The sequence below is a fragment of the Chiloscyllium punctatum genome, chromosome 45, assembly GCF_047496795.1.
Source record: "Chiloscyllium punctatum isolate Juve2018m chromosome 45, sChiPun1.3, whole genome shotgun sequence".
Classification (NCBI taxonomy): domain Eukaryota; kingdom Metazoa; phylum Chordata; class Chondrichthyes; order Orectolobiformes; family Hemiscylliidae; genus Chiloscyllium; species Chiloscyllium punctatum.
The window spans coordinates 64,135,773-64,159,506 of NC_092783.1; the positions used below are offsets into that span (position 1 = coordinate 64,135,773).

The window sequence follows — 23,734 nt, forward strand, 5'->3', positions numbered from 1 at the left end:
CTATGTACATGGACTCCAAGATCCCTCTGCACATCCACACTACCAAGAATCTTTCCATTGACCCAGTACTCTGCCTTCCTGTTATTCTTCTCAAAATGCATTACCTCACATTTAGCTGCATTGAACTCCATGTGCCACATCTCAGCCCAATTCTGCAGTTTATCCAAGTCCCCCTGCATCCTGTAACATTCTTTCAAACTGTCCACTAATCTACCGACTTTAATGTCATCTGCAAATTTACTAATCCATCCACCTATGCCTGCATCTAAGTCATTTATAAAAATGACAAACAGCTGTGGTCCCAAAACAGATCCTTGTGGCACATCACTAGTAACCAGACTCCAGGGTGAATATTTTCCATCAACCACCACTCGCTGCCTTCTTTCAGAAAGCCAGTTTCTAATCCAAACTGCTAAATCACCCTCAATCCCATGCCTCTGCATTTTCTCCAACAACTTACCATGTGGAACCTTATCAAAGGGTTAACTGAAGTCCATGTATACCATGTCAACTGCCCTACCCTCATCCACATTCTTGGTCACCTGCTCAAAAACCGCAATGAGGTTTGTGAGACACGACCGGCCCTTGACAAAACCATGTTGACTATCTGAAATCAAATTGTTGCTTGCTAGATGATTATAAATCTTATCTCTTATAATCCTTTCCAAAACCTTTCCTACAACAGAAGTAAGGCTCACTGGTCTATAATTACCTGGGTCATCTCTACTGTCCTTCTTGAACAAGGGCACAACATTTGCAAGCCTCCAGTCCTCTGGTACTAAACCTGTAGACAATGACGACTCATCTCAGTACCACCTAGTTCAGCCCCTGCCTTTCTGAGCAAAGCTTTTTGGAGTCCATTGTCAAATGTGAAAAGCTTCAGAATTCTTGACAATTCCTGAATGAAGTGTGTCTGTAAAAGTGCCAGCGATATCTACCTGTGCAAGGTTTGTGAAGATTTATAGCTCAGGTTGAGATTTAGGGTGTAGGTTTGCTCGCTGATCTGTAGGTTTGATATCCAGACATTTCATTACCTGGCTAGGTAACATCATCAGTGGTGACCTCCAAATGAAGCGAAGCTGTTGTCTCCTGCTTTCTATTTATATCTTTCTCCTGGATGGGGTTCCTGGGGCTTGGTGATGATGTCATTTCCTGTTTGTTTTCTGAGGGGTTGGTAGATGGCATAATGCCAGCTATCAACCCCTCAGAAAACAAACAGGAAATGACATCACCACAAGCCCCAGGAACCCCATCCAGGACAAACATATAAATAGAAAGCAGGAGACACAGCTTCGCTTCACTTGGAGGTCGCCACTGATGATGTTACCTAGCCAGGTAATGAAACGTCTGGATATCAAACCTACAGCTCAGCGAGTAAACCCACACCCTAGATATCTACCTGTGTTCAGACAAGTGTACCAGGTACAAACTGAAAGACATCCTGAACATTTGGTACCTTCTCCTTTATCTTTTCAAGAACTAGCAATTAGCGGCCAAAGAGTCTTTTTTTAATTAACCTCACCAGAGAAAGTCCTTTTTTATTTTAAATTGATGTGCATGGGTGTGTAACTTGGAAGGGCAAATATGTATACTATCCAATTGCAAAGTGGTTCATTAGTTTTGTATCTTTACTGAAAATGTCTTATTTTCACAATAAAACAACAACTTTGACATTTATTTAAAAAGTCTACTTTTTTAAAAGAAAGTTCTAATTGAATGTGGATGAAGTGTGTATCCATATCGGTAACTGGGTAAAATACATTGTTGGAGAAAGTGAGGACTGCAGATGCTGGAGATCAGAGCTGAAAATGTGTTGCTGGAAAAGTGCAGCAGGTCAGGCAGCATCCAAGGAGCAGGAGAATCGACGTTTCGGGCATGAGCCCTTCTTCAGGATTCCTGAAGAAGGGCTCATGCCCGAAACGTCGATTCTCCTGCTCCTTGGATGTTGCCTGACCTGCTGTGCTTTCCAGCAACACATTTTCAGCTAAAATACATTGTAATCAATGATGTGATGGGACAGGAGTGTGACAGTGTACTCCTTGACCTCAGTCATAACACAGTGTTGGAGGTTTGTCTTGGATAAAGACACAGAAATAGTTGGCAAAGTATGTTGTAAGAAGACAGATTGGTATGACAGGTCGGCGCAACATCGAGGGCCGAAGGGCCTGTACTGCGCTGTAATGTTCTATGTTCTATAAAAAAAATCAAAATTGTAGATGTTACAGACAGATTAAGTCAGTGAATAAAAGTCTGTCAGATGGAGTATGATGTGGGAAAAAAACATTGTTCATTTTGGCAGCAACAATAAGGAAGCAGGTATTATTTCAATGGTGAATGAGCCCAGAATTCCAAGGTGCAGAGGGATCTAGGTGTTTTACTCCTTAGCGAGCAAATTAGTCTGCAAGTTCAGAACATAATCAAGGGGTTAATGGAATGCTGTCCTTTATTATGAGGGGAATTGAACATAAAACTGAGGATGTTATGCTTCAGTTAAACAGGTCATTGGTGTGACCACATCTCAAATACTGTATGAAGGTTTTGGTCTCCTTATTTAAAGAAGGAGGTAGATGTATTGGAGATGGTTTAGACAAGGTTTACTGGATTGATTCCTGGACTGAATGCCAAACTATTTTAATGGAGTTTACTATTACAACTCTATCATTTAGAAATTGCCTACATCATACAGAAAGACCACACAATTGTTTGCGATTTGTCTAGAATTTAATTTTTCTTTAATTAATCAGAGTACTAAAGATGTTGTTGAGCATAACTGTGCTGGTTATATGTAAATATTGAAGTTATCTTAATTATTAAAAACATTTTGTTTCAGCTACACTTTCTAATGAAAACCATCTAAAACAGTTCATTCCTCCAAACTTGGGAGTGCTTTGAAGATGCCTCATTATGAATGTTCCATTTACAGGATTCATGTTTAAAGGATTGTCGACAATGGTTCACTGGGGAAAAAAGGAAAAAAATATCGGGACTGTTCACTTTTAAACGAGTCACTACAGACATTGTGACATGTTTTTCAAGACACTTCTCAGATGTCTATATGGCTTAACTTAATCGTTTGGATTTGTTTATTGGAAATCCCACACCTGAGTTTATGGCTGTTAGGAGGTACGTTTTGCTTGGATATTGTTTCAAGTTTAGTTGTGTACACCCTACTGTGAAGGAGAGGCTACCCAGTTTATTCTTGCCTTTTCTAAGGAAATCCTTTCAGAATCCAGTGTGAGACCTTCAAAACAGATGTAGCTATTCTCCTGAAAGGCTTTCAAATTCTTAATGATTGCTGAGTTAACTACATTTGGAAAGGATTCAGCATTTAAACTCATTTTGTGACCAATGAAGTGATAGGACTGGACAGCAATTGTACATCTCCAACTTCAGTCTTAGCAATGTACATTCATAAACGATCACTTTATTTTCCCTTCCTCTTGTGAATGTGTTCAGTTTGTATGGTACAATCCCACTGATGGCGGCTAACCACTCATCTCTCAGAGAATATTAGTGACTTGGAAACATGGGAGGGTGAGAACATGGAAACATAGAATATAGAACAGCACAGAAACAAGCCCTTTAACCCATCATGTCTAGAGAACATAGAACATTACAGCGCAACATAGGCCCTTCAGTCCTCAATATTGCACTGACCTGTGGAACCAATCTGAAGCCTATCTATCCAACACTATTCTATTTTCATCCATGTGTTTATCCAATGGTCATTTAAATGCCCTTAAAGTTGGTGAGTCTACTACTATTGCAGGCAGTGCGTTCCACCCCCCTACTACTTTCTGAGTAAAGCAACGACCTCTGACATCTGTCCTATATCTTTCACCCCTCAATTTAAAGTTATGTCCTCTTGTGCTAGCCGTCACCATCCAAGGAAAAAGGCTCTCACTGTGCACCCTGTTTAACCCTCTGATTATTATATATGTCTCAATCAAGTCACCTCACAACCTTCTTCTTTCTAATGAAAACAGCCTGACATCCCTCAGCCTTTCCTCACAAGACCTTCCCTCCACACCTAATAAATCTCCTCTGCACCATGATTACATTCTAAACTAATCCCACCTGCCTGCCTATGGTCCATATCCCTCTATCCCTTGCCTGTCCACATGTCCGTCTACATGCCTTTTAAATGTTGCTGTCATACCTGCTTCTACCACCTCCCCTGGCAGTAGGTTCCAGAGACCAACTACTCTCTACGTAAAAACACGCCTCTCACATCTCCTTTAAACTTTTCCCCTCTCACCTTAAACCTGTGTATCCTAGTGTTTGACATTTCCACCCTAGGAAAAAGACACCGACTATTCACTCTATCCACCACTCTCATAATTTTCTATACTTCTATCAGATTGCCCCTCAGCCTCCTACACTCTCGTGAAAACAATTCAAGTTTGTCCCTCTCTGAATAGCTAATAAACTCCAATCCAGGCAGCATCCCAATAAACCCGTTTTGCACCATCTCCAAAGCCTCCACATCCTTCCTATAGTGTTGACACTAGAGTGCACACAATACTCCAAATGTGGCCTACTTAAAGTCTCATACAGACTCTATCAACAAACACATCGACCTGGACCCAATATACCGGCCACTACAGTGGACAGCTCGAACTGACAACCGGAAGCGGCAGAGACAGGCCACTATAAACGCCGGAGGAAACAGCACAGAAGCGCTTCACAGGAGGCTCCCAAGCACTGAGGATGTCACCTAGACAGGGGACGAAACGTTTGCAACACAAATTCCCAGCTCGGCGAACAGAACCACAACAACGAGCACCCGAGCTACAAATCTTCTCCCGAACTTTGAAAGTCTCATACAGCTGCAAAATGATTTGCCAACTTTTACAGTCAATGTTCTGACCGATAAAAGCACTATGCTCTTATGCCTTCTTTACCACGTCATCCACTTGTGTTGCTATTTTCAAGGAGCTTGCACCCCGTGATCCCTCTGTACATCAATGCTCCTAAGCGTCCAACCATTTAACTATACACTTTCCTTCCAGCAACAGTGAAGACATGGTGATATATTTCCAAGTCAGGACGGTGAGTGACTTGGAGGGGAACTTGCAGGAAGTGGTGTTTCCATGTATTTGCTGCATGTGTCCTTCTCGATGGAAGTGGCTCTGTGTTTGGAAGGTGCTGTTTCAGGAGTCTTGGTGTATTTCTGTAGTACATCTTGTAGATAGTACAATCTTGTAGATTACTGCTCCTGAGCACTCGTGGTGGAGGGTGTGGATGTTTAATGTGAAAGGTGGGGTGACAGTCAAGCAGGGGCTGCTTTGACATGGATGGCATTGAGCTCCTTAACTTCGGTAGGCAGCTCAAGAGTGTTCTGTCACACTCCTGACTTGTGCTTTGTAGAAAGAGCCTGTCCCAGATGGAATATCACAGCAAAGAATTTGAATGATCACCACCATATTGAGGGGCAACAAAGAATGGGCAATAATTGTTGGCCTTGCCAATGACATCCACGTCTCAAACATGAATGTAAAAAAAATTGGTAGTTTAGTGAAATACCAGCAATCTACCACAAGATGTCACCAATGCTCTAGGAAATATTCCTTATGAGCCGTTAAAGGCGCTAGCGACATCTAGAGCAGAGTGACAATATTGCACTGTCACTCAAAACCCTGCCCCTCACCCATACAATCATTCTGTGTGTGAGAACCTGGAGAGGAACCGTCAACAATCCACTCCTCACCAGAGCCCTGCTCACCATGGTTCACCAAGAAATCATCCAGATTCAACTTCACTGAAAGGCTAGAAATACTTCGATTGTAAATTGGCAAAAAGTATAGATTGTTAAAGAGTCAGACAATTATTGGGTGTGGACAGTCTGAAAAGAAGGAGGAGAAAGTGAGGACTGCAGATGCTGGAGATCAGAGCTGAAAGTGTGTTGCTGGAAAAGCACAACAGGTCAGACAGCATCCAAGGAGCAGGAGAATCGACATTTCGGGCATAAGCCCTTCTTCAGGAATGAGGAAAATGTGTCCACCAGGCTAAGATAAAAGGTAGGGAGGAGGGACTTGGGGGAGGGGCATTGGAAATGCGATAGGTGGAAGGAGGTCAAGGTGAGGGTGATAGGCCGGAGTGGGGGTGAAAAGAAGAACAGGCTACCTCAAAGTATCACTTAAGATTCGGCACCATTAACATAATTGGGCTGATCTATCTGTACAGTCACCATAGTCCCAGAGGAACCTAGGGCTGCACTCTTACCGGGGAGAGAGAGAGGGGGAGAGAGAGGGGGGAGAGAGAGAGAGGGGGAGAGAGAGATGGGGGAGAGAGAGAGAGAGATGGGGGAGGGGGGGAGAGAGAGATGGGGAGAGAGAGGGAGAGAGAGAGGGGGGGAGAGAGGGGGGGGAGAGAGAGAGAGAGAGACGGGGAGGGGGGGAGGGGGGGAGAGAGAGATGGGGAGAGAGAGAGGGAGAGAGAGATGGGGGGAGAGAGAGAGAGATGGGGGAGAGAGATGGGGGAGAGAGAGGGGGGGAGAGAGAGGGAGAGAGAGGGAGAGAGAGATGGGGGAGAGAGAGATGGGGAGAGAGAGAGGGGGGAGAGAGAGAGAGGGGGAGAGAGAGAGAGAGAGAGACGGGGGAGGGGAGGAGGGGGGGAGAGAGAGGGGAGAGAGAGAGAGAGGGGGGAGGGGGAGAGAGAGAGGGGGGAGGGGGGGGGATAGAGAGGGGGGAGAGGGGGGGATAGAGAGGGGGGAGAGAGAGAGGGAGAGAGAGAGGGAGAGAGAGAGGGGGGAGAGAGAGAGAGGGAGAGAGAGAGGGGGGGAGAGAGAGAGAGAGGGAGAGAGAGATGAGGGAGGGAGGAGAGGGGGGAGAGAGAGGGGGGGGAGAGAGGTGGGGAGAGAGAGGGGGGAGAGAGAGAGAGAGGGGGAGAAAGAGAGAGAGAGGAGAGAGAGAGGGGGGAGGGAGGAGGGGGGGAGAGAGAGGGGGGAGAGAGAGAGGGAGAGAGAGGGGGAGAGAGAGGGGGAGAGAGAGAAGGGGGAGGGGAGAGAGAGAGAGAGGGAGAGGGGGGTAGAGAGAGAGATGGCAGAGAGAGGGGGGGAGGGGGGGAGAGAGAGAGTTGGGGGGGAGAGAGAGGGGGGAGAGAGAGGGGGAGAGAGAGATGGGGGAGGGGGGAAAGAGAGAGAGAGAGGAGGGGGTAGAGAGGGGAGAGAGAGAGGGAGAGGGGGGTAGAAGGGGAGGGGGAGAGAGAGAGGGGAAGAGAGAGATAGAAGGGGGAGAGAGATGGGGAGAGAGAGAGAGAGGAAGAGTCTGGTGGTGGTTTACCCTGAGGGTCACCACAAATCAGGTGAAGGAGGAGAGTGAGAAGGTGGGACCGTGACAGTGACACAGGAACACCATACTGTTGGGGTCACCTTCCATCACAAACAAGTGAATTGAACTCACGGACCCCACTGTTACCTCACATGAAACCCAATTTAACCCAAACACTCTTTCTGATTAGGAAAGAAACCCAGCTTTGAATACTGTGTTTTTCCAGATGTCAGTTGAGGCTCAGTGGATACATTTGCTTGCCTCTGATTGAAAAGATGCTCACCTAAAGTCCCACTGCAGACCTGACACAACATCTCGGCAAGCACTCCCAAGAGAGTGCTGCTCTGGGGAAGGTGCTAGTTAGCAGATGTGATATTAAACAGAGGCCCTAACCGCTCCCCTGGATGTGATGTGAATGACCCATTATTGAAAGAAGAGCTGGGATTTCTGTACTATTTATCTCTCAGCTAACATCACTAAAGTAGACTATCACGTCACTCTTTATGGGAGTTTGCTGTGCATATCCTGTCAAATTGTGATTGGGTGTAAAGTGGCTGAAGTGATGAATATGGAATAGATAGACGAGTCTTTTTCATCTTCAATCTCCAGGAGTAAGACATGAATATGACAGACTGTGCACATACATCCTATTGACTTCACTTTACCAAAGTTTGTTGGGAGCTGGGGAAACAGCCTGTTTCAAAATACTAGTTTTCAACACAATTTGGAACATGATGAATTTTCTGCAAAGATTTGTGTTAGGATCTCAATTCCTCAAATATTTATCAATGACTTGGATCATGGCATTGAAAGTCATACATCCAAAAATGCTGTTGACATAAAGTCATTGTCAACACTGTGAATGTTAGCACAAAACTACAATAGGTTACTGATAGACCAGGCTAATGGGCAGAACTGTGGCAGATGGAGTTCAATGTATACAAGTGTGAGGTTATCAAGAAAAGGAGCGATCAGGTCTTTTCTAGATGGTATGAAGTTAAAACAGAGGATGTCCAAAGAGATCTGGGAGTTCAGGTGCATGGATCTTTAAATTACCACAAACAGGTACAGCAAATAATCAAAATTGGCTAGTGGAATGCTGACTGGTATATGTTAAGGGCTGGAGTACAAGGATACAGAAGTGATATTGCAGTTATACAAAACCCCTTTTAGACTCCACTTGGAATACTGTGAGCAAATCTGGGTACCATGTTTTAGGAAGGTTAGATTGGCTTTGGCAGGAATGCAACACAGGTTTACAGGAATGACACCTGGTTAAGTTATGAGGACAGATTATACAAATTAGAAATGTTTTCTTCACAATTTAGAAAGTTAAGGGGTGATCTGATCAAAGTCTCAAGATCCACACTGTAAATAATCTAATCTAATCTAATCTAATATTAACAGGAAAAGACAAGGTAGATAAAAATAAATGATTTCCACTGGTTGGGGATTCTAGAACTAGGGGCATTGTCTGAGAACTAGGACCAGCCATTCAGGAGAGATGTTATATCTACACATAAGATTTGTATTTCTTTTCCACAAATGGCAGTGGATGCTGGATCAGTTGTTAGTTTTTAATCTGAGGGAGATATTTTTTTGTTAAGCAAAAGTATTAACGGATATGGACCAAAGGCAGGTCTCTGGAGTTAGGCCACAGATCAGGAACGATCTCATGAATGGTGGAACAGGCTCGAGGGGCTGAATGGCCTACTCCTGTTCCTATGTTCCCATAATCCACCTTGCATTCCTCAGAATTTTTGTGAAGTTTGTGGGGAGTTTATATTTAGATTTAGATTTAGATTTAGATTACTTACAATGTGGAAACAGGCCCTTCGGCCCAACAAGTCCACACCGCCCCGCCGAAGCGTAACCCACCCATACCCCTACATCTACATCTACCCCTTACCTAACACTACGGGCAATTTAGCATGGCCAATTCACCTGACCTGCACATCTTTGGACTGTGGGAGGAAACCGGAGCACCCGGAGGAAACCCACGCAGACACGGGGAGAACGTGCAAACTCCACACAGTCAGTCGCCTGAGGCGGGAATTGAACCCGGGTCTCCGGCGCTGCGAAAGATGATTAATGTAAAACTAAGGATGGATAAGAGTTTCAAATAAACATTCAGTGCTTCAGCTCACACTGTTTATTCTGTATTCCTGCTGGGTTTACATTCAGTAACTTGCGCACAACATGTTGATTGAAACAGACCTAAACGAAAGGAGCAGTGAGTCAGAAGTAAACAGCCCCAGAGATGTGTTGTACATCACACCATCCCACACTCTTTGAAGGCTGAGCTTTCTGTCTTGTCTCAGTGCCAGCTCTCTGAGCTCTCTCCTCTCAATGAGCCCTTCCTCTCAGGTGAATGGGAAAGGTCCCAGTGCAGTATTTTCCAGAAGAGCAGGCCAATTTATCTAAAGTGCTGGACAATATTTTCTCTCAACTGACATCACCAGAACAGATTAACTGCCCAATGTCTCAATGCTGCTTCTGGCAGCTTTCTGTGCACATTTCCAGCTCTGAATCAAAAGTATTCCTTTGGTGGTAAAGTGCTGTGGAATGTTCTGTAGTCATGACAGGTGCTATGTAAATGCAATTTTCTCAAGGTGAATCTGATCAGCTGAAATACTTACAGGCTGTGCGAAAGGCTTTGGGTCTGAAGGCCTCATGTGTAGGTGAGCCATCATGGCCTGGAGGCGTTCAGTCTCCTTGGACAGCTGTGGGCAGCAAGAGAAACATCTTCAACCAACAAACATCCAGCAACAAGGGTGAGAGATAAAGAGGGATGTCAGAACCTAGCCCCTTTCTGATTCTTCACAAAAATGGGAGCTTTCATTAACATCCCTGGCAAGGCCAGGACTTACTGCCCATCGTGAACTGCCCTTGAACTGAGAGGCATGCCACAGTGCAGTCTGGGTAAGGGTGGCCATCTCCTCCCTGAAGAGTATTGGTGAACTAGTTGGGTCTTACAGCAATCGATGATGCTCACTGTCTCTGAGGACAGCTTTCAATTCAATCAATTTAAACCCATCATCAGCAGGACTGGGATTCGAACCATGTCCCCAGAACATTTACCTGAGACAGTAAAATAGTAGTTCAGTAACATTACCACCATCTCCCCATAAATGAATGTGACCCCACAGTTGAACAAAGGGTGGTTGCTTTAATGAGGAATCTCTGGTGGTTGTAAGTTCAGGAATTATTCAATCTTCTCAGACCAGCATCCAAACTGAGTTCACACAGACGCACGTCTCACCCAACTGGAACATTTTTCAAAGCCTTTCTCCCTTTTGTGTTTATCCCTTTTCCCTTCTGACCGGGTTCAGTGAAAGGGCCCTGGGTTCGGAATTCACTCACAGGTGGAAATAACCAGCTGAATTTTAATAGCCAAAACGGTGACCCAACTGACCTCCAGCCCAGCCCCAGGTCTGGGGATAATGGAGATGGGACATGGGAGTAAGAAGCTCCTCAATCCCAGTCCCAGCAGTTTAGATGGCAGTAGCCAATCAGCTCAGCAGTCTCTGCTCTACAGGCTGTAGGGACATGAGACTGTGAGAACCTGCACCAGGAGAAGGCCATTCAGCCCTCCAGCCAGCCCTGTTCTTTGATAAGATTGGAACCGTTCTGGTTGTGGTCTCAACTCTACTCTCCTCTCTATCTCTCTGAACCTTGACTCCCTTATCTATCAATATCTGTCTAATGCAAACTTGAATATATTCAATGATTCAACCTTCACTGCTCTCTGAGGGAGAGAATTGCACAAACTGTAAGATAAGATCACATGACAAGATGAAATTCGTCCTCATTTGAAGGATTTACATTAGGATGTGACTTCCTGATTGTGTAGGCCTGTCTGATGAATTTATAGTACATTATGTAATGATCCTGCACATGATTAATCCTTTGATTATTTTAAGAAATGTTACATTTTGGTACTGCCTATACATATCGCCTAATTTAAGAATTCTAATGACGTGTTCTTGGAAGTCTCCATTTTGGGTTGGGTGAAAGTGGGATTATGATTATATCATCAGTGCTATCAGAGATTAATCATTTGAGACTTCAGTTTAAGACATCAAAGGTCAAGCTGAAGAATAAAGAAAATGCAATACAACTCACGTGAATGGACCAGAACGTAGTTTATAAACATGAAGGAGCATGTTTCCTCACACCTGAGGGAGCCCAGCAGTTGGAGGGAGCTGAAGACAGCTTCCTTGAGAAAGAATAACTCTTTCTGAAGTTACTGCAAGTGGGCTGCAAGCAACAGAAACATTCTTCCCTCACCTTCCAACTCCCCATCCTACTCCATTTCATCCAAACTCAATACAAATAGGGCCTCAAAATTAGAAACCTTTCACAAAACAATGGAGCAAAACATAACTGATTATTGATCAGATCCCCTTGTGGAATTAGACTGTGTCTGGCATTAGGGAATGGAAACTCCACCCTTGGAGTCAAAGATCAAATTCCCCTCCCACAATGAGTGTGCTTTCACTTGGGATTAGAACACCTCTCCCCACCACCACCCACCTGTCATACCCCCCAAGTTCCCACTCTATGGCAGCTCCTAGCAATTGCCCAAATAGATTGATTTCAAACAGGGACAGGAGGGTCATGTGGGAAAAGTCCATTTGAAGCCAACCCTTGCATCCATCAATGGTTTCTATCCAGACAATTCGCTGGACATCAACACTATCAAAAAATTTAAGAACTTTAAACACCTCGATGAATTTGCTTCTTTTCTTCTGAGAAAAAAATCCTAGCCTTGGACCCAATCATTGCTAATAGTCATAGTCTTTCAGTCCTGGGATCATTTTTGTAAATCTGTGTTGGCATTCTCCCCAGTTCCTCTGGAGGTCAGAACTATGTACAGTAACTCTAAGTGGTGTAGCATCAGCCCGGCGATCAGGACATTGAGGACTGATGTGAAGAAGACAAGACGCCAAACCCCACAGACAGTGTGTGGTCTGGTGAAGACAGAAACTCAAAACTATGGGAGGGTCCAGTAGATGCCTCATTGAAACGACATCAGGAATGTAGTTATACTTGCAAAGACCCATTTGAAGAACTGAGACTGTCTTGATGGAACGGAGGTGGTTAAAGGGAAGACCTAATCAATATTTCAAACTGCTGGAAGGTTTTGAGAGGTACAGTCATGAACGCTGTTCCCATTAGCTGCCCGGTCAGAAATAGACTGAGGATTGTCACTTTGGGAGTGAGACGGAAGTTCAGGATTTATTGAGTGATCAGAACATGGAATATTTAACATGAGGAGCTATTGAAACAGAAACTGTAATGTTATTTAGATAGAATCAGGATTAATATTGATAAGGAATGAAAACAAGGGAAACAGCAGAGAAACAGGATTGGAGAAAAACTGCTCGAGGTGACCAGCTATTTCTGAGATGGCTGCATGATCACCTTCTTTTCTGTAGTTTCTGTGATTTCATGAAATATTCCCATGAAAAAGGATGGTAGATTCCAGATTTGGGATTTGACATATCCTTTGTGGGATGGGAACAGGAGAGGGAGGAACTATCCCAAGTCACTTACAAAAGACCAACTCCAGTTGGAGAGAGGTCTTCCTGTAAACTTATACCAACCTGAATTTCTAGTTGTTGTACGACTTGCATCTGAACCCGACACTGGGCTGTGCTGCGATCATCAAGTGCATGTTCATTGCTGAGGTGCCTAACATGGAAGAAGGATTCATAATTTGAGAATAAAATATTGAACCAGCACATTTCAGCAGCAGCAGAGTGTTAATAAAATAAAAACATGTGTCTTTACACTCTCTCTCTCTCTATATCCCATCCTTTTCCATTTCGGTTTTATCTGTTTAGGTACTGAGTCAGCCAAGGTCATCAGGACTTTAAGCATCTCCATGATACTTATTGCTCTGTGGTTCAAGCAACCAGCACAAGCACAAAGGGGCATTGTCCCCTCCTGGGCTTTTTAATGTCATCTGTTGCTACTCTCATTGATAAAAAAAGGTAAAATTTATTCAGTCAGCAGTTGGCAGACTGGCTTAACATGAACATCCGAGTTTGCACCTCAGGGACTTAGCTTTCCCTCCAGTGCTGATTGGTGAAATTCTGCAACTGGAAAGAATCCTCTCAATCCAGTTCAACAAGATGGATTGGCCTTTTGTGTCCAATCACCGGGTTGCTACAGTGCAGAAGGAGGCTATTCGGCTTATCATATCTATAGTAACTCTCTAAATGAACATTATGACTTTGTGCTAATCTCCTGCTTTTTCTCCATAACCCTGCCCATTGTTTCTATAGAAACAATCATCCAATGCCCCTCTTGAATGCCTTGATGCCTCTACAACATCTCCAGGCAATGCATTCCACACCCTAACTACTCATGGAGTGAAAAAGCTTTTTCTCCCATCTCACTTACTTCTTTTATAGATTACATTATATCTGTGCCCTCTCTTATCCTTTTAAGACAGAGAATAGCTTCTCCTTGTCCACTCTGTGCAGCTCCCTCATGGTTTTGAAAACTCCAAGCAGATCTTTTCTCAGCCTTCTCCCCTCCCAATACCGACTTCTCAAAACTGTCCCCATTACTGAAGGGTCTCATTGCTGGAACCATCCTGGTAGATTTCTTCTGCTCTCTCTCATCCGTGGGATCCCCAGAAATGAACACATTGCTCCAGCTCAGATCTAAAGGTTCAGCCTCACCTCCTTTCTCTTGCACTTTCTGCCCCTCTTAATAAAGCTCAGAAAACTGTATTACAAACAGAAGGTGCTGGAGAAATTCAGTGGGTCTGGTAGATTTTGGGGAGAGGAGAAGTTAATGTTTTGAGTCCAATGATTCTTAATCAGAATTAGTTTATGATCAGCCTTTCCCAGGTATCCACTTATCTGGTTAGAATCAATAATCACCTTCACTAATCTGTGCACAGGTAAACCCAGATCCCTCTCCTCCTATATCCTTTATTTTATGCTGTGTCTCATGTTCCATTGACCAAAATGTATTACTCTGCACTGAATGTCATCTACCACCGGTCTGCGAACTTACCGATGTCCTTTTGTAGTTTAGATTAGAGTGGTGCTGGAAAAGCACAGCAGTTAAGGCAGCATCCGAGGAGCGGGAAAATCAATGTTTTACACTGTCCTCTTCACAGGCTATACTTTTTCCCAATACTTATTTAAATACAAATTGAAATTGTCCCCTGCACACCAAGGTCTCAATCATTATTATACGGAGCAGGTGAGGCAAGGACCTCAATACCAACCCCGAGGGAATTCCAATCCTCTCGCCTCCCTTCTGCAAATCTTTCTCCAGCTCAAAAAACTATTTACGAACTATTTCACTTTATTTCTTTTCATTTAGGTCATTTTGTTGTCATGCTGCTTCTGTCTATTTTATCCCATGAACTATATCTTTTCAAAGTCTGTTGTGTGGCCCTTTTGGAAGTCCATGTACACTTCATCAAAAGTCTTCCCCTCTTCAAATTTCTCTGCTACTTGAAAAAAATAGCCATTCATTACACATGTCTGTCCCTTGATTACTCTATGCTGGCACTTAATAATTACCTTCTTTTTTGATGTGACTACTAATTCTAACTGGATTATAACAATAATTCAGAACTAAACACACAAAATGCCTTATAGCTCATCTGTGACTTGGTTCTCATCACTACAGTTGGGGACACATTTCTATGGTTGGGGTATGATGAATATTTTTAACAAAGTGTAGTGTGAACTTTACTCCATATCTAACCCCATTCTGTCCCTGTCTTGGGAGTGCTTGATGGGGACAGTGTAAAGGGACCTTTTCCCTATACCTAGCATCATACTAAACATAAGAGTGCTTGATGGGGATGCTGTAGGGGGAGATTTATCTGATATAGTGAGGTAGGGTTATGGTTAGGGTTAGGTTAGTTGAAGACTCATGACAAACCCAAACGCAAATTATATTCTATTTGGAGTTTCAGCTCATGTTTGTGAGAAAATCTTCAATGAATTTCTGACCCAGTTGTTAACATTAATTTAAAAGACATAGAATTAACTTAAGCAAATTCTGGAATTCTTTTGCCTGTGAAGAATATTTTAAAAAGCAATGTTTTCCCATTGTGCTCAGTGCTGATCATGGCTGAACCTGTTTAAGAATCTTTGAGCCTAGGCAAGGTCAGTGTGTAGCTTGGTAATATAGGATTGAAATGTTAATGAAAAGAGAGACATGTCGCTGAAATATTTCATCTTCCACTCATCAGGATCAATGCAAGAATGTCACTTTTCAAAAACATTGCAAAAATTTGTACTACAGGAGAAGTGGGCACTAATTGGTTGCAAAATCAATTCTGATAGGTTGACTTGTTGTCTTAGAGACAGCAACAGGGAACTCTGGACTCCCCAAGCTCTCAGGCAGTTCAAAACTGGGTCGAACAGGAGTTATTGCATATAATAACTGTCCAATTCCAGCAAACACAAAGGAGATACATTACAGACTTTACTGATGATCTTAAGTTGGTTGTCAGTGTAGTGCATTTAGCATTGGTCAGTAAATGCTGTCCATTCACAGAATCATATCTAATAGACGACGTATGTTTTGGGTGTTGCAAGCATGGTCTGACTGAATCCAGTGGAACTCTGTCTATTATGAACAACTGGAGGAATATGTTGTTTGAATCATAGAAATATAAAGCTCAGATACCCGGCATCAGATTGGCTCTGAAATTCATACACGATGATGCGTAATTGTCTGGATCATTGGAGTTCGAGGCAAGGAAAGGCCATTTGTCCTTTTGAACCTGCTCCACAATTCCATGAGAGCATGGATAATCTGATTGTGATCTCAACTCAACTTCATCATATGCCACTGTACAGGGGGCACTTGAGTGGCAGTTTGTACAAATGGGATATTGCCACCAGTCCATTTCAGCTACAACATAGCATACAACATCACATGAACTTCACTCATATCCTTTGCATTACCACTGTTCCTTCTCGACCTGTCATCATCAGCCAATGAGAATGTCAGAGTGAAAGTAAATGACACCTCCAAATGTCAAGGCAACAAAAAGAAATTTGTCAATATGCAGAACTGAAGCTAGATCATATCATACAGCCAAAACATGACCACAAACTTGTATATCTCTTTCAGAACCAGAGGAATTCAAACTGTTGCTTATACCCACCTTTATCTTACAGATAAAGGTAAAGTCTCCAGAGTCCCACTCTCTCACAGAGGCCAATAACTGTTCATGTTTTAATCAGAAGGTCAGTACATCTTGGGTGAGGGGAGAGGTTGAGAAGAAGAATCCTTCATGGTGACCTCAGCCAGAGCAGGAATTGGACCCACGCTGTTGGTGCCACTGTTGGAGCCATCCAAGCTAAACCTACCCAGGTCTTATGGATAACAACACAAGGACAATGAGAGATGCTGGATAGTGGGAGGACCAGGATCTTTCATGAAGTGACTATGAGGATATATGTTCTTCTCTGGTCAGTGAGTGTTCATCCAGCATATTGAGCAGATCACATGGAGGCACAGCCTCCAGTGGATCACAATTTGTATATCCCAAAGATTATTTTTATAGTTAGAGAAACTGGTTGAGTTGAACGAAAAAAAACCTGGAAATATATATAGAACATAGAACATGGAAAAGTACAGCACAGAACAGACCCTTCAGCCCACGATGTTGTGCTGACCACTGATCCTTATGTATGCACCCTCAGATTTCTGTGACCATATGCATGTCCAGTAGTCTCTTAAATGTCCCCAATGACCCTGCTTCCACAACTGCTGCAGGCAACGCATTCCATGCTCTCACAACTCTCTGTGTAAAGAACCCGCCTCTGACATCCCCTCTATACTTTCCTCCAACCAGCTTAAAACTATGACCCCTCGTGTTAGCCATTTCTGCCCTGGGAAATAATCTCTGGCTATCGACTCTATCTATGCCTCGCAATATCTTGTATACCTCAATTAGGTCCCTCTCCTCTTCCTTTACTCCAATGAAAAAAGTCCGAGCTCAGTCAACCTCTCCTCATAAGTCCTCCAGTCCAGGCAGCATCCTGGTAAACCTCCTCTGAAACCTCTCCAAAGCATCCACATCTTTCCCATAATAGGGCGACCAGAACTGGACGCAGTATTCCAAGTGCGGTCTAACCAAAGTTTTATAAAGCTGCAACAATATCACATGACTCTTAAACTCAATACCCCTGTTAATGAAAGCCAAAACACCATGTGCTTTCTTAACAACCCTGTCCACTTGGGTGGCCATTTTAAGGGATCTACGTACCTGCACACCAAGATCCCTCTGTTCCTCCACACTGCCAAGAATCCTATCCTTAATCCTGTACTCAGCTTTCAAATTCGACCTTCCAAAATGCATCACCTCGCATTTATCCAGGTTGTTGTTCAGAGTGACTTAATTTAAAAGAAGTTATTTAAGCTTTGTAACTGGGGAATGTTGTGTATTGCAGTTCGTACTTGAATGGGTTAACTGAACATGTGTTGTCATTGTCACGGTTCGTAAATTACCCCAGTTTGCCCATCAGGTTACAAAGGAAATTCCTGAGAGGAGCTAACAGAGGTGTACAGGGTGTCCTGTCAGTTTACCACAGTGACAGAGAACTCCTGAGTAATTGTTCTTCATGTGAACAGTGTACAACTTACACAGTAAAGTTCATTTACTTGTCAGTTGAGTCTGATATTTCATAATGTAACTTAGTTGTAACTAGCTACTAACTTATATATAATAAACCTTTACTTTTTAATCAGGCCGGAGCCTAACTTCTGCCTGAGGCATAGTGAGGACATCCTTCACCAGAGTATCTAGTGTAAGAAGGTTTGGTGATGGTGAATCTACCCAGGTTACCCCAGATGCTTCTGGCAGAAATTCACATTTACATTATGCTGGTACCACTGGAACAGGTCAGTCCAATGGCAAACATTGTAGAATTCAATTGTTCAATTGCTAGGTGGGTCATTATGTGTCGGTCTGTTGATTGTCCTTCACACTGTGTGCCTATTTGTTAAGTATTACTGCAGACTTTTCAGAAAGAAAATCAATAAACTTCTGCAGACATCGAGCTTGCCGTACACACAACACAACACAATACTGTGACAAAAACAGAAATTGTTAGAAAAACTCAGCAGGTCTGGCAGTATCTGTGGAGATAAAGCAGAGTTAATGTTTCTGGCCCAGTGACCCTTCTTCAGAACATTACTATGATTTGCTTTTACAAAAACCTACTTTTTGCTTCAATCTCAAGTCACCTTTCATTTTGTAGACACATACATATGAAGCCCAGTGCCACAGATGGCTTGTAGAGGTACTTCATTGTAACTCACTTCTGTTCATATTTGTTGATACATTTTTGGGGCGGGGGCCAGCTTGGAGTCATTTTATACTAAAATTTATGGGCAACACTTTTCTAGAGAAACAAGGCTAACCAAACTCCATGCTGATTCAGGGCCAATGAAAATTCAGTCCCCGCAATTTTCTTCCACTTTTGATATAAATGTGAGGCTTCACAGGAGGCTCCCAAGCACTGAGGATGTCACCTAGATAGGGGACGAAATGTCTGCAACACAAATTCCCAGCGCGGCGAACAGAACCACAACAATAAATGTGATCATTGGCTGATGGTAGAACTCCCACTCGAGTTTGTCTGACTTATACAGGTAGGTCTCCTGCAACTGTTTTGGAATGGACCATTTCACCAAGACAGCACTAAACAATATCTACTGGGATTCTCCTTAAGAACACTGGGATTTCTGGAGAAAATCGTTGCCTTTTCTTTCTTCTGTCCCCTCACCCACCATCTGAAAGTCCAGCGACTTCATAACAATGATCTCATCCAAGATTCATAGGGGAACAGATAGCTTCTCTCCATTCCTTCATGGCATTGATGATTAAAATAAATAAGCATGATCTCACACTTCCTCTACAGCAACACTGCATTACTCCTTTCTGTGCATAGTACAGAAACTTGAAACCATTCGCCTGAACAATGGGGCACTGTGTTTTAGGGGCATGAGGAATTCAAGCCCAGCAACTCCAGAACAACACCACACAATCATGCGTAGCTGAAAGTTTGTGTGGTGCATGTGTGTGTGTACTCATGTATATGTGTGTGTATATGTGTGTGTATATGTGCATGTGTATGAGAGAGTGAATGTGTGTGCGTGTGATTGTGAGTGTGTGTGAGAGAGAGTGCACATAGGGAGCTCTTCCTTGCACTGAAAAGCAGCCCACTCTATGTTCTTAGCGCTGATGCTTCCATTTTCACCTTGACTTGGTGTCTCCTTAACTCCAACCATACTTTACAGCACCTCCCCTCCAAACCCACACAATTGATGGTTAAAAAAAGGAAGATTTGGAAGAAGGATCCCATTGACTGTATATGACCAAAAGAAATAGGAACCAGAGTAAGCCATTCAGCCCCTCAAGCCTGCTCTATCATTTATAGGATCACAGCTGATCTGACGTTCCTCACATCCACTTCTCAGCCCTTTCACCATAACTATTGATTCCCTGATACTACTCACTGACCCCCAGTCCTCCAAATTGTCACTGGAGACCTGTAAATCTTTCCTTTTCCAGAAATGATATAATTCCCTTCAGGAAGACCATCAGACCAGAATATATAGGAGCCAAATTAGGCAATTCCGACCATCAAATCCGATCCATCATTTGATCATGGCAGAAATGTGTCTCAACTCCATTCTCCTGTCTTCTCCCCATAACAGTTGACCCCTTTACTAATCAAGAATCTATCCGTCTCAGTCTAATAACCATTCAGTGACTGGGTCTCCAGAGCCCTCTGTGATAATGAGTTCCATAGATTAACCACCTTCTGCTGAAGGAATCCCTTACCTCAGTTCTGAAGGGCTGTCCTCGTCTCTCCTACTAGTAGAACCATCTTCCCCAGTCCACTCTATCTAGGCCTCTTCTGTAAGTTTCAATCACATCTTCTCTCCATCAAGTACAGACCTAGAGTTGTCCTCATATGACAAGCCCTTCATCCCCGGCTCATTCTTGTAAACCTCCTCTGGAGCCACTCCAATGCCTCAGATATGGGCTCTAAAACAGCTGACAAAATATTCCAAATGCATTCTGAACAGACCCTAATATAGCCTCAGCAATACATCCCTGCTCTTGTATTCCAGCTCTAGCAAGGCATGATTGAACATTCCTCCACCACACCCATAGGCAGTGCATTCCTGACCCTAACCACTTGCTGCAGGAAAATAGTTTCCCCATGTTGCCACCATTTCCTCTATCAATCACCTTAAGAACACAAGAGCTAGGAGCAGGAGGAGGCCATTCAGCCCCTTAAGTCTGCTCCACCATTCAACATGATCATGGCTGATCTTATCTCAGCCTCACCACCATCTTTCTTCCCGCTTCCCTTAACCCTTCACCCCGCTTAAACATCTGTCTATCTCCTCCTTAAATTTACTCAATGTTCCAGGATCCACCGCACTCTGGGGGAATAAATTCCACAGATTCATGATGCTTTGAGAGAAGCAATTATTCCTTCTCTCTGTTTTAAATCTGTTGACCCTTTATCCGAAAACTATGACCTCTCATTCTAGATTAATCCCTCCCCCCCCAAGAAGAAGCATTCCCTCTACGCTGAGTTCGTCAATTCCCTTTAGCATCTTAAAGACCTCAATTAGATCCCCTCTCATTCTTCCAAATCAGTGTCCTCTGGTTCTCAACCCATCCTCCAACAATTGTTTTTCCCTATTCCTTCTGAATGAATGCACCTAGCAATAATTCCCTGGCTTCTGTCTGTACTTGTGAAAATTACCAGCCAATGTAAGGTGAACCACACAGAGGCTTGGGTTATCAAACAGTGTCTGGCTGTAGTTTCTTTTATTTGTAACTGTCTAATCATTTTAGTCAGAAGAAAAGATAAATGTGTGTTTACATCATTTATTTCCTCAGATCGGCCTCCTTTTATCACTCCTAGTTATTTTTCAATCCTCTAAAGTGTCAGAGAGTTGGCAAACATACAAACAATCTCCTTTGATGTCTATTCTACCATCCTGGCAACAAAGGGATCTAATTGCAAACGAGCTAATTAAAGTAAACCGGTGACGGAGCGTGAAAACAATTTGTATGACCCTCAGCACACTGCTCGCTATTGCAGTAAGATGTTTTACTCACTAGACAGGGGTTAACCAGTCACAGTAACAATGAAATGAACCATGTCTTCAGCTCCAGAGATGGCTGGATGTACTGGCAGATTGTATCTCCCTCTGAGAACATTCAGCTGCCGTTCAGAACTCATATGCACACATGTAGCCAAATGTCGAAGTTAGCGGAGCAAAATCGCATCTCCTCAAACTCAAAAATACCCTGCAGACCCCTGCACCCTTCAATTTCAGTCTTTTGTTGTTCCTGATTTTCATCGTCTTTCCACTGTCATTTTCTCAGCAAACTCTCCATCCGTTTTTCTCTCGTCTTTTGGAATGCTCCTTTAAACTTACTTCCTTGACCAAACTCGCCATTAAACCTCCCAATAGATTTTTGTTATTTGGTGTAATTTGTTTTGTTTGATAACATTCCTATAAAATGTTTGCACTGTTTAACTGTGAGAGTTACCATATAACAGATAAAAGTCGAAGAACTAGGAGCAGGAGTAGGCCACCTGGCTCCATTATTCAATACGATCATGGCTAATCTTTTCATGGACTCAGGTCCACTTATCCACTTGCTCACCATTATCTTTAATTCCTTATCTATTCAAAAGTCTACCTACCTTTGTCTTAAGAATATTCAACAAGGTAGCAACAACTGCTTCACTAGGATGCACTGTACTCAGATTTCAAAGAAGGTTTTGATAAAGGGCTACTTCGAAGGTTAATGAGGAAATTAAAAGCTCAGGGTGTAGGGGATGACATATTAGCACATAGAGAAGATTGGTTGGCATTGTAGAAAACAGAGAGTAGGCAACAGCAAACTGAGGAACAAATATGTTGGGAGATCTCAGATATCTGTAAGAATGTTAGGGTGATAAGAGAAGGGGATTTTAACTTACCAAACATAGACTGGAACTGCCATAGCGTTAATGGCTTGGATGGGAAGGAATTTGTTAAATGTGTTCAAGAAAATATTCTTTGTCAATATGTAGGTGTACCTACTAGAGAAGGAGAAAAACTTGATCTTTTCTTGGCCAACAAGTCAGGGCAAGTGACTGAAATGGTAGTCGGAGAACACTTTGGGGTTGGTGATCATAATTCTGTTAATTTTAAAATATCCATAGAAAAGGATATGTGTGGTATAACAGTTAAAGTTCTAAATTGGAGTAAGGCCAATTCTGCTAACTTTGATGGTATGAGACAGGAGCTTTCAAAAATTGATTGAGGTGGCCTGTTTATAGGTAAAGGGACAACTGGCAAATGGGAGGTTTTCAAATGTGAGCTATCAAGACTTCAGAGGCAATATGTTCCTCTTAGAGTTAAGGACAAGGCTGGGAACATTGGATACATAAAGATATTGAAGCTCTGATCCAGAATAAGAAGGGGGCATATGTCCAATATAGACAAATGGGATCAACTGAATCTCCTGAAGAGGAAAAGGGGAATGAGGGTATTCCTAATAGGGAAATCAGGAGGGCAAAAAGGGAGTATGAGATTGCCTTGCCAGATAAGGTTAAGAATAATCCAAAATGATTCCAAAGGTGCATAAAGGGCAAGAAGAGGGACTACAGCAAGAATAGGGCCCCTTAGAGATGAATGAGGTCATCCATGTGTGAAACTGCAGGAGATGAGAGAGATACTAAACAATTATTTGGCACCAGTACTTACTGTGGAGAAAGATATGGACAAGCAAGGGAACTGGTGAAAATATAAAATGGAAACAGTCCATACTACAGAATAGGAAGATCTTAAAAAGCATAAAGGTAGGTAAACCTCCAGGATCTGATCAGGTGTATCCCAGGACATTGTGGAAAGCCAGGGAAGAAATTGTGGGACACCGAGCAGAGATATTTGTATCATCGATAGTCATGGGTGATGTGCCAAAAAGCTGGTATGTGACTGAGAAGGTGGATGAGGGCAGAGCAATAGACATTGCCTACATGGGAATTTGTTTAAAATCAAACAACACCAGGTTATAGTCCAAGAGGTTTACTTGGAAGTACAAGATTTCTGAGCACTGCTTCTTCATCAGGTAACTAGTGGGGCAGGATCATAGGACACAGAATTTATAGTAAAAGATCAAAGTGTCATGCACCTGATATAATGTATTGAACAAACCTAGATTGCTGTTAAGTCTTTAATCACTGAGACTGGAATGCAGGTTTCAACTGATTAATATGTAAATCACAGAACTTCTTTCAAGTCATAGTCCCAAGACAAGTTAAAAAAATGTGACTTCTCAGCTCAGACAATGCATTTAACATGTGAGGTTAGAGTCTGTAACCCGATCTTGAGTCAGACTGGTTCTATTTCCAAAGTAGGAATTTATAAAATGTCACATG

At 43.0% G+C, this 23,734-nt stretch overlaps 1 protein-coding gene across 11 annotated transcripts in view; it reads right to left on the reverse strand.

Moving 5' to 3' along the window:
• The window catches only part of foxp4 (forkhead box P4), a 395,078-nt gene that overhangs the window by 62,401 nt on the left and 308,943 nt on the right, over window positions 1–23,734 (reverse strand). For all 11 annotated transcript variants that reach the window (XM_072563955.1, XM_072563956.1, XM_072563947.1 and 8 more), the window contains 2 exons: window positions 12,881–12,968; window positions 9,911–9,994 (listed from right to left, as the gene is read on the reverse strand). In XM_072563955.1, coding sequence (XP_072420056.1) covers window positions 9,911–9,994; window positions 12,881–12,968 — 172 coding nt within the window. The remainder of the gene's footprint in view (window positions 1–9,910; window positions 9,995–12,880; window positions 12,969–23,734) is intronic.